Below are 12079 nucleotides of genomic sequence, written 5' to 3' on the forward strand. Positions count from 1 at the left end.
TATAGTCGTCGACCACAAATATCTGTTAGAACGTGCAGATGCTCTTCTTTCCTGTGGTTCATGCGTTCCTTCATTCCAGATACCATTAAAATGTTCACGTAAACTTAGTGTGATGGTTAATGTCCCAAAAATTTATGCGAGCTGCTCATACGCCACCTTGTCTGCCGCACGACGGCCATGGTTCTGTCTACTTCTCGGAAAACGCGCCCAGACGCGCGCGAATATCTGTAGACGACAGATTCCGGCGTACGCCCTCCGCGCGCGTTGAAAAACTGTTTTTTACGAGGTCACACGCACGACGAGCGCGCGCGCGTCCTGAAAACGTCGAAAAAACGCTCCATGCGCTCCAATGCAACGCATTACAAACGGAGCATATGTTGGCTTGCTGAGCGCAAGGTCGCCCCAAGCAACACAATGTACTGAAAGTCGAGTGCAATAGGGGTGGACGGTATGTGTCTTATCAATGTTCTTTGGTTTCACGAATCTGTTCAAGGCCTTTCACCTACCCGTGCACCCCCATTGCACTCGACTTTCAGTGCATTTTGCTGCTTGGGGCGGGTTCGATACTAGCCGAGGACGGTAGAAGTGTAGAAGAGGTAAACATTGCTTCCAGCACCGTGTGTCGGACACTGTCGGCGCTCAAAAGAACCCTAGTTGTCGAAATTATCCGCAGTCCTACACAGCGCCACGTGCAGCATGTCGCCTTACGACTTTACAGCCTACACCTTACGACCGCTGTCATTATGACGGGTGGTAGACGACGAAGTTGATAAGAAGAGTGCTCGTGGTGTTGCTTGCTGGCAGGGTAGCGGAATCCGTCCATATATCATCGAACACTATGGGTATGAATTTGCATTATGTATTTGGTGTGATTTTTCTACCGGACAAGCCTGTTTCTTTTTCTCACGTCGTTCGATTACCCGTTTCCCCGTTGAAGACTACCGAAAACTATATTTCTTTCTGCCTGCATCAGTCGGTCGCATGCAATAACTGGTCTACTCCTGCTACAGACAATTCTGCATTAGCGTGCCGTAGCAGTAATACCGTCTGGCAACAACGCCATCGTATCGCCATCATCGCGAACATCGTACCGTTTGCCTCTAATGTCTCCGAAATGTTTTTTGCTGCGGGATCATTACTAAAGTTTCTGCCTGCCTACAAGTCGAGACAAGCGTTGATTGTTTTTATTTTTTGTTTACTTTACGTAAGCATAACGCCCTCATAAACCCCGATTAAAGAACAGCCCCCGTCTTTTACGAATTTGTGCCTTGTGTGTTCTGGTCAAGGGTGCCTCCTCTTGAATACTGACCCACGGTACCATGACAAGCGCGACGTCATCGCCAGTGAAACTCATAAAGAACCTGGTCGAGTGGGACGCTCGACAGCGCAGAGAGGGAACCTGAACCACATGATGCATGTTTATTCGCATATTAGTGGCACACAATTAGTTCGATTTTTTTAAGCTCTCAGACAACACTGCGAAAACTGCGCTTGCATGACACACGTAATAGAAGTTGGTTATCTTTTCAGATGAAGAACATGTGTCCGAAATGGCAATGCAACACAGTTAGTATTTCTTTATCCTTTACGCCGCCAGGGCTGTTTTATGTCGAGGCTCGCTCGAGAACCATGGCCCTATTTGAAAGCGGCGGAATTGTTCGATAATTTTCCCAGACACGTGGTTTCAAAAGCACGCATTTGGACGACGTCTGCGGTCGCTCAAGTTCATACATGGAGGATAGAAGGAAGTATTCGTGTTGTCCTGAGAAGCCAGTTCGAGGACGACACGGGTCTCTTTCGTTTGCTCCATAAAAAAAAAAAAAAAGTGAAAGACGAAAAAAAAAAAAAAGAAACTGACTAGTAGTACTTCAATGTGACTTCATGGCAAGGACGACAACTATTCATTTAGGACTCACGTTAAATGAGAACAAATGCAGAATCAGGTTACAGTGCACGGCATTACAGTGGTTTGGTTCATGATGTTTTCATGATGTTTCTTCCCACAGTTGCCGACGAGGAACATGCCGGTAAGAGAATGCCAAGAAAATATCTGCAAAGTTTTCTTACTTCTTCATTTCGTTTCAGCCGAGTAAGTACCCAATACCCATCGCAGTTGCCAACTTAGAAAGCGATGTAAATGAACACAAGGGGCAGAAGCGAAGGGACAATAACTTTTCATTCAGGCAGAGACGCAAAAAGAACGTCAGGGTTGCTGTGGGTGTCACAACCGCGCTCTTGGTCGTCGCCACCGTTTTCAGCGTGGCATTGTACCAGGTGCTGGGGAAAAGCAGTGAGTAGTGTTCAGTAACTTCTTGAATCAGGATGGCGCTAAAGGCGCCTACAGAGTCGACCATTCCTGTTGTTGATGTGGGGTTTATGAGGGCGATGCCGAAGCCCTAGTAGGTTGCCGCAGCATTTGGAGCCGAAGCGAGAACGTCTCGTATCATATAGAGGGCATTCATTGGTGTGGGACTGTTTTATGGGTACTTGATGCAAGTCTCATATCGTTTATCAGCGGAAGAAGGCATCCCTGGCGGAGAAGAAGAAGCTGTTCGTGAAACAACGAAAGACACGTCCGGAGCCGCAACGGAGACAATTATCACCGGCTTATTCACCCCCGGTACGCGACCTTCTTGACGTATTCCGTGTAGTCCAAGATTGTCAATTCTATGTTATTGGCTACACTGTATCGAAAGTACAAAAAGAAAATTCCTTGTCGGCTGTTCTACCGAGCACGACAAAAGAGCCCTTATAGAAGCACTGAGGTGACACCCCCCCCCCCTTTTTTGTGTGTGTGTGTGCTGCGGCGTGTTCTGCAACGAATGTAAAATGAGCTCTTGCGAAAGAACGACGGGTGTAGGTAACCTACGGAGTGCGCGCGATGCCTCTTCCGCACACATTTAAAGAAATCTTGGACCCGTGAGCATATCGAAGGACGAGGGAACCTCGTGACTTAACGTGGTCCCTGGGCACGTGACTCGTGACGTAGAGCGGTACAACTCAAGCAGGTATAACCGGCACGCGTGATGAGAAAGAACCAAAAGTCGCGCGAGGATCGTGTCCACTGTCAGGGGTAGCTTTCTCCTACTGTTTTTGTAGATATGATTGTGCAGTCACACCGCAGAGCGAAAATACTTTGCATTGCGGCTCATGATGGACAGCTTGAAGAATGAGACACGGATTCGAGCCACGTTAAATGTCACCTCATTGCTCCTTTGACAAGTACTTACACAGAATGTGTTATAATGAAGATGAAGAATGTTATAATGAAGAAGTTATAATATACTGCTGCATTGGTATTGTAAGATTGTTGTAAGATATGTGCTCTATTGTACCATTGCTGAGACCACGGTAGGTGGCGTGACAGGTAAAAATGGCAGCACTGCACGGTCAACGACTCCGCCAACAAGCATGCCACGGCGACCTCTTCTGTGCACCCTGGGTAGTCACGCGCTTCTACCTCAACAGTATCCACCCGACGGCTTGTGCCATTTACTGTTCTACACCCACGTCATTTTCGACAACGGCCACTTCGCTCCTGTTGAGAGTCCGGGCAGTTGGAGACTCTTCCAGCAGATGGCAGGGGCTTCCACTGCAACCCACTATGGTATATCCTTCGACTTTGGGTGAGCATCACCACAGGCTGGTCAGAGGGCTGCCCCATGACGCTATGAGCTTCAAACTTGGCACCTGAACCTAGGACGAGTAATGCAATGGGCGGTCGCGTGTCAAGGGACTTTGATGAACTTCGACTAAACTCGCAGACCATTCCACGCAAGCTGTTTTTTTTTCCCTTTTCGTCTAATAAACATATCCCCCCCCCCCCCCTGGTAACAACCCTGAAGTTAATCAGAATTTGGTCGTGTCTCTTGTGGGGCATGGGTTCTCCGCCGGGCTTTCAGCACAGAAAGCAGAAAACGACACTTGGTGCGAAGTTTGAAGGTTGGAAGGAGGCACTGAAATGTTTAGAAAGCCTTAGGAAGCCCAGGTGGGGCTATTTTTGGCGTTATCGGGTAAAAGCACACGAGTGGCTACGTGTCGGGCGAAATAGAAGGTTTGGCGTCGAGCTCTGACGTCAGAGGTGCCATTATTCCCATCGGTCTCGCCGCTGTGAGAGTGAGATGCTACGCCTGTGTTAATTATTCCTTTTGCTGTAAAACACGCAATGCAGATTCACATGTTGAAATAATGGTGTAGTTGGTATCAAGTTAATACAAAAAAGTGAAGCTGCTAAAGACAGACGACACGAGCAACTGCTAGCTGTTTTTTTTTTGTTGTTGTTGTTGTTGTTGCCGTCCGGTCTTTGGCTGCTTCTGCTTCGCTATATTTGACATTCCTAGGGAAGACCCTGGGCTCTTGGTCTACGTCACCCCCAAAGGACTCTTCCAAAAAAAGCAATGCCTGTAGCTTGATTATCAAGTCAACGTACGTGGCATAAGTCTCGTTGTTATTTCCTTTGTCTAGCAAAATACTAATAAAGTAGATGTAACAGGGTGCGGTGTAGCACAATAGAAGGTCCCTATCTCGAGTGATCTGTCCAGCCGCATGCTGAGGCGGTGGCCGTTACAATGGAACGGAGCTCCTGACGATTAATAGAAGGGCCCAGTGATTACATCGATTGAGAGGTTCATTGAGAAAGGGGTGCGATTGCAGAGCCATTGATAATCTGCAAACCGCACTGAGCGGAAAAGCTGGTCAGGAAGATTTCGCCGCCTTGTTTCATGGGAAGATCCAACACCACGGGACCCTCAATGTCGTTGGAAATAAGACCTATTTGCAGCAGGCCATGAGTCGCCTGAAGACGATCCTGCCGGTACGCTCTGCCTGCATGGAGATTTAAGGTGAGTTTTTTTTTTAATAAATGTATTCATTGCAGTTAGTCGTGGGCCTCCACTCTCTGAACACCGCGGATTCGAACAAGCAGAGCTACATAGTCATTGGCGTGGAAATGACAAACCCATTGGCGGACGGGAGCTACCTGTCCCCGACGCTTCACGAAGCTGCCAAGTAAGAACAATGGTGCTGCCAGGATGAAGCATATTGAGGTTATAGGCGTCGCTCAGACGAAGACTCACAATGTGAGAATACTGGCGTCACCAGAGTACGCGTCACCCGGTACGGGAGCACTTTGCGTCTCCCCCATCAATGGATCCCTTTCCAGACCAGGCGAGACGACTGATAACAATAATACACCACACGCAGAAAATATCACACGCTCGTAGGGGGGACTTCACACGTTGTTTTGTGACGTTTCGGCGCCGCGAAGAAAGAGAGGAAACGGCGGTAACCTCCCTCTCTCTCTCTATTATGCGTGGGTAAGGTGCGTCGTGTTACGCCCTTCTGTCGCGTCACCTGGCACGGAACGCACCCCTCTAGTGACGCCACTGTGTGAGAATGGAATGTATCACGTCCCTCAAGTACACCGATATTCGTACGAAATATCATGCGAGTTGATTTGCAATGTATCTTCCTCGCCGGACAGGACATTTGCGAATATTCTACTGGTACGAACTCACGTCTCATCGTGGGACATGAAGGAAGACAAGGGCACGGCAGGTGCTTCTATGTGGATAAATTCCAGAGGAATTGGGAAACACGATCTGGTAAGTGGCTAATTCCACTTGTCGTTGTCACAGGGCAAAGTGAACATCATTCCCAACGAATGACAGTCGCGTTGAATGTCACTTGCTCGAGCAAGATGGAGCTACACAGCAAAGAAAGATGAGGATCCGTGAAATAGGTTGACCGTGCTATGTGCGAGCATTGGTGGGCATTTTCTACTTTAGAAACTACACTTACGGACGTCGTTGGCTCAACTAAGCAAACTAAACTATTAGCTTCGCTTTGACGATGGTGAAAGGCATATTAGCATAGACGAACACGCAACTGAATCTCAATCGACAGGCGGTTGATAGGGTTGTATAGTATTTGGGCATGGCACAAATCACTGAACGAGTAGGAGTAGTTCTTGAAAACCAGTGATGGCCACTAACTACTTCTACAGTAGTTTAACTATAACTACTAACTACTTTGCGATTGAGTAGTTTAACTAGTAGTTCAACTACTTTTCAGTGGAGTAGTTAAAACTACTTCTTTAACTACTGCAATGTAGTTTAACTACATCTATAACTACTTAACGTTGTCCATCAACACCAATCCCTTGTAGTGTTCTTGGACACCTAAATATGAATCACAAGCAATGATAAACTTTGGCTCAAGCCATTGCTACGATCGTCAAACACAAAGCTTGCGGCGAAATTCTTTTTGTGCCTACGCGATAAACTAAATTGCAGAATTATTTCACAGCAAATGAGGCTTCACTAGACAAGCATTATTTATTTATTTATTCACATACCCCAAAGGCCATACCCTGGGGGACACCAGTTGATACGTGACAAAAGGACGAGGAATGGTTGTTCACGAAAGTGGACTGGAGGCGGTCAGTTAAGAACATATTAATCCACGAGAGAACATGTGCATCAAGGCCTAGTTGTGAGAGTTTAACCATTAATCTAGCGTGCGGTACAGAATCAAAGGCTTTAGCAAAGTCCAGGAACACGGCATCTGTTTGAGTAGAACTGTCCATATTTGAGTGGAGGTCGTGGATGAAATCAGCTATATAGTTGTGAGAAATTTTTACGGAAGCCATGCTGGCAGGGGGAAAAGTAAGCATTTGACTGTAGGAAGTTGATTACCTGCGAATATATAATGTGTTCCATGATTTTGCAGGGGACGCGGGTAATGGAGATTGGTCTATAGTTCAACGGTGAATGAGTGACACCACTTTTATGCACTGGTATTATCATTCCCCGACGCCAGTCTTCTGGCAGAACTGAACTATTAAGTAGGAAGGGAGTTGCCTCAGGAGAGAAGCCGCCGATATTTCGAACAGGGACTGTTCTTTTTCTGGGCACCGTCCTCATCATTGGCATGGTATATAAAGGGTTAGGTGTGACGGGTTCAAAGGTTCATGCGAATTGTCCCTTTAAATCATGCCAATGATGAGGACGGTGCCCAGAAGAAGAACAGTCTCTGTTCGAAATATCGGCGGCTTCTGTCCTGAGGCAACTCCCTTCCTACATCTCTACCGGTTCGCTGGATTTCTACCCATCTATGAGCTATTATGTGATTGTTGGAATATTGCAGCAAAAAATCTGCTCGAGTGAGCCTTTGTATTTTTAAGAATTTTGCTGTTTATTCCATCGAAACCAGCAGAGGAGGAAACCTTGATGGACGAGATAATCTTTTCAATGCCAGCAGGAGATATCGCTATCGGTGACATGCTATTGAAGATGGATGTGGGAGGCGCGGCAGGGGGAGTTGTGTCTTCGTTGGTGAACACGCTTGCAAATGCGTTATTGAAGATAAGAGACATTGGTTATCTCTAACAAAATTACCATCACGATCTTTCAGTTGGATGTTTACCGATGGAGATTTTGGGTTTATAACTTTATAGAATGCTTTGGGGTTGTGCTTCAAGAGGTTAACGAGGCCCTCGCTATAGAACCTGCGTTTTGAAGAAGTCACCAATGAGATGTATTTCCGGGCGCACTCTTGATATTAGCAGTGATGATGCAGACTTACAGCGCTTAGCAAGCCTGTACAGACGTTTCTTTTTACGGGCGAGCAGTTTGATTTCATGATTGTACCATGGGGCATGACAATGTGTCTTGATGATAATGGAGGGTATATAGGCTTCAATAAGTGCATTAATCTCGGATTTGTATAAATACCAGTTTTCCTCAACTGTCCGTACTTCAAAATTAGCGAGAAAGTTAGCCAAGTAATTGGATAATTCAGAATTTATTTGGTCGTAGTTACCCTTATTGATCTTATGCGTTTGCACGAGGAACGACGGGGCACGCTGGGGACAGGTATTGTAAAGTGTAGTACTTTGTGATCACTCAAGGCGCATGGAGAAAATACAGAACCTACTATATCTGGGTCGTTAATGAGGATTAGGTCTAGGATGTTTGATGAGGTGGGAGTTACACGGGTGGGTTCATGAACCACCTGATGAAGGTCAAACACATGACACAAATCGATGAAAGAACGTGCTTCACTGCCAGAGGCTGAGGTGGATCTCCAATTCATTGAGGGGTAGTTGAAATCACCAAGAATAATAACCTTTGAATTTGGGAATTTGGGAAATATATGATGTAGTGATTTGTGTAATTCTGGGATGAATGCATTGCTTGAGGGAGGTCGATAGCATGCACCAACTACTAATCTACACGTGACGCAGTCAATCAATACCCACGTTACTTCGATAGAAAGTGTACAATGAACAGCATATGATTTAAAACAGTTTTTAACGGCGAGTCAAACACCACCTTCTCGTCTATTTACGCGATCACAGCGATAGAAGGTAAAGCCAGGACACTCTGGTAACAGCTCACTGTCTCTTATATCTGGCGATAACCAAGTTTCAGTAAGTGCAACAGGGTCACATTCACAGGATTGCAACGAACTACACAAATCCTTACGCTTTGGAATCAAACTGCGGACGTCACAAAAAAACAACAGATAAAGCATGTGCGGTAGTACCGTGGTGGGAAACAGAACAGATCAGCTATGGTGTACGTTCAACAACCTGTTTTAAACATTGTTTTAAAGCAACCTGTTTTAAAGCATTAAAAGTGAAGATTTAGTACACATGCACGACACAATTGCTCTGCACCTCCGTTCTCATCAAACGAGTAGCTCAAGATAAAAGTCGGAAGCACAATCGTGCCGTAAAGGTTACGGCAAAATCGGAAGTAGTTGGCGCCTTCAGTAACCTAACTACTGTAGTTAACTACTTAAAATAGTAGTTTAACTAGTAGTTGCCACTACATTTCTGCAAGTAGTTGATAACTACTTTTTAACTACAATCAGGTAGTTTAACTAGTAGTTTAACTACATGTAGTTAACTACTGGCCATCACTGTTGAAAACTATACGTAAAGATTCCCTTCTTCAATTTGTTGTTTGACGTTGTTTTTTTGCTGCCTCTCTGCCGTCGAGGGAATGCAGTTGGTGCGAGGCAGAAAAGCGAATGAGCTCCCCGAACGCAGAACTCATGAAATGCCATGTGGCGTCACCGTGTGGCACTGAACGAGTGACATTCAATTTGCCGTGTGACAGTGCAACGTATATCGCGTTTCGTTCCGTTCGTTTCGACACTGAACCCACACCGACTGGCGCGGAAACGACCTCTTGGGGCAATACAAGTGTGAGCTTTTACAAATAGGTGTGTCCTTGGGTTTAGAGCATACTGCTGGTTCATTGGAGGGTATTTTCGGAAGCCCTTTCTGTGGTAAAATAATTGTATTGGTAATGGTATGGGAATGAGAGTGCGCGTCTGTGGTGGAAGTTAATTTTTCTTACAGAGTCGCTTGTTTAAAATATCCACTGCTTGGTTGAAAGTGTTTCTCCCAACCAATCTGTTTTGAAGCGTCAAGGCATCTGAAGCCTCTTCGCCATCAGGATTTTAGTATCTTGAGGAGTGTTGCCAGGTTGGAGGTTGTCATTCCAGGTCTAAAGGGTGCTACAGTCTAGTGGAATAAGTTTGATTTAGAGGCTGGAATGAAATCTGGAGGTTTCGCTTTTCTTTTGCGATATCTATTGCATAGTGCCTTGTAGTTACGTGTTAGAAGTTAAAATGTGTTTTTGAATTAATCGCGCCATGCAACGAATCGGCATCAGATGACGAAAAACATTACAAAACCACCTCAAAACATCCACACTTTAATTCTTAAAACTTCAACCCATCGGAAAACGGCAGCAGAAACTTGCGCAGAATTTTTATCTTTGAGCGGGAAGCACCGTATCCGCACTTTTCATACTTTTTTTGTTTGTTTCTGGCACACATTTCGGGTAGTGTTAGGAGTTCTATGACATTCTATTGCAACATCTAGTGCAGTAATTCTAGATCTAAAGGTACAAGAAGTCTTGAATCGGCTGCAAATTTCAAGAAAACGTAATAGGAACACGCTCGACTGCACTGACAACGAAGCCCAGCATCACAACACGTATTTCGCAGGATCAGGGAAACGAAATTTCAGATGATATCCTGCCAATCTTCTGGACGTTCTGTCTTCATTTATTAGGTCCAGCTTATTCGCCAATCTTTCTTGTTTCAGTGGGCTTGTTGTTTTTGCAAAGAAATATATTTTATGCACCTCTTGTGGTTAACTGAGGTGAGCAATGGGTGTTTTCATGAAGCTGTATTCGACGAAAGTATGCGAGTCGATATCTCGATATCGATTGTACCGGTGCCTCAGGTATATTAGATACCTCAAGATCAGTGTAGCCAGGTCTGATCCGCATGTCCCTCGAAACGGGTCCAGAAAACCCTTCGAATTCGCCTCCATATGTGAATTGTCCTCAGAAACAACGCTATCACGGTGGAAGTTGGTGGCGAAACACCTAGTTAAAAGTACATTAAAAAGTACACTAAAAGATTATATATATAATCTTTTAACTAGGTGTTTCGCCACCAACTTCCACCGTGATAGCGTTGTTTCTGAGGACAATTCACATATGGAGGCGAATTCGGAGGGTTTTCTGGATCCGTTTGGAGGGACATGCGGATCAGACCTGGCAACACTGATCTTGAGGTATCTAATATACCTGAGGCACCGGTACAATCTCTGATGATGATAAACGTATATGCATCCAAAGGGACCGCCCCGACGGCTTACTGCCTGCTCGCATGGCGTTACAAAGTACCGCATGTGATTAGAAGGTGCCGTGCGCGTCTAAATTAAAGAGGTGCATTTTAACAAAAATGTACCTGCTGTTTAAGCGGTACTTATTCGTTACGAGACTGTGTGCAAGTGTGAGTGCAAGCAATAACCTTACCAGGTCATCTGTGCAGAATTCAACATTGTCAGCTATCCAGGACTTGTCAAGACCACCACACCAATGCATAGTCATGATGTCTATGACGCTGGCGGTGGCATCATTCCACATGGGCCGATCTGAACATCTAATCGACAGAGACACATCTAGCAGCAAGCCAATGAACTTTGGTCTTGTCGACTTCAACAAGGTATGTTAGAACATGTGTAACATAATGGTGTCTCAGCTGGAGTTCATTTTCAGGCGTGCATGTCTTCAGTAACTGAAACCAAAGTTGTGGAACCGGAAAAAATCGTTCTAGGTGCAGACCCCCAAGAACAGCAGCAAATAATTTACGAGTCTGAGGACACAATGATCGCTAAGGTACGTCCTAAGGTCCAAAGAAGGTCCTGCTCTGATGGCTAGTAGCGGCTTGCGATAAGACAACGATGATGACGGTGGTTGCAGGTGCGACTTGTGCACGAGAAACACCAAGACCGTCCCAGCGGAATTCTCGATGTCAGCTGGGCCTTATTTGACGTTGACTACGGAGACTACAGTGGCGCTTGCGGCAGAGGAACAAGTTTCAGTCGCCTCGAAGCTGTGCGTCGCGAAATGGACAAAATTTCCCCAGCACGTTAATAGTAACTATTGATCAATAACGAAATTAAAGAGAAGTTTCCTCTTGTCAGGACTCGTTTTATTATGAACAAAGCCTAGGAAAGGTGGGACGGGCGAAAGATTGTGGGATTTGCTCCTGCAAGTAGCCTTCCCCACCGGGTTGTGGTCTAAATAACCGGCACGTTCCCTATCGCCAACCAAGAATGCCTGTGACACAGGTTTTGAATAACTTCCCTTCCCTGATTCCTTCCAAGTCCCAGGCACGAGTGACCCCTTCCTCCCCAGGGTGCCCTCCCGCGACACCTTCCACTGACCTTCTTCCGAAGCGCCAAATCGGCCCACGCGGCCCGACTGGCCAGTGGAAAATCCCTATGTCGAGGGATCGCCTGGGGGGTTTGAGGTCATGGGACTATTCCCCACGTGTCACCCAAACTGGGTCACCACAAGATTGATGCTTGAATGAGTCACCTGCCGCCCCTGATGCTGAAGGCCAATAGCAACGCGTCAGGTGCGTTGATGCAGGTTGACGCGCGTCATGCGAGCTGATGATGACGTCGCACGTTACAGTTGAGATGACTGCTGCGAGCACAATGTAGGGAGCGTTTCCGGGAGAAGGCGTGTAGATATGATCCATG

The 12079-nt window shown here is 46.1% G+C and overlaps 1 protein-coding gene across 3 annotated transcripts; it reads left to right on the top strand.

Annotated features, from left to right (window-relative positions):
• Window positions 1-739: 739 nt before the first annotated feature.
• On the top strand, window positions 740-11512 carry LOC135398020 (uncharacterized). 3 transcript variants are annotated; one of them, XM_064629471.1, is made up of 12 exons: window positions 740-842; window positions 1531-1566; window positions 2007-2027; window positions 2086-2290; window positions 2516-2620; window positions 3356-3626; window positions 4654-4813; window positions 4877-5007; window positions 5483-5603; window positions 10861-11034; window positions 11088-11207; window positions 11292-11512. In XM_064629471.1, exons 2-12 carry the CDS (start codon window positions 1531-1533, stop codon window positions 11463-11465), a joined length of 1518 nt encoding a protein of 505 aa, XP_064485541.1. In that variant the 5' UTR covers window positions 740-842; the 3' UTR covers window positions 11466-11512. The 3 variants fall into 3 exon arrangements, with proteins under 3 accessions (XP_064485541.1, XP_064485542.1, XP_064485543.1); XM_064629472.1 differs by having other exon boundaries at window positions 3368-3626; XM_064629473.1 differs by lacking the exons at window positions 740-842; window positions 1531-1566; window positions 2007-2027 and having other exon boundaries at window positions 2090-2290; window positions 3346-3626.
• Window positions 11513-12079: the final 567 nt, after the last annotated feature.

This window comes from Ornithodoros turicata, chromosome 6 (genome assembly GCF_037126465.1).
Source record: "Ornithodoros turicata isolate Travis chromosome 6, ASM3712646v1, whole genome shotgun sequence".
Classification (NCBI taxonomy): domain Eukaryota; kingdom Metazoa; phylum Arthropoda; class Arachnida; order Ixodida; family Argasidae; genus Ornithodoros; species Ornithodoros turicata.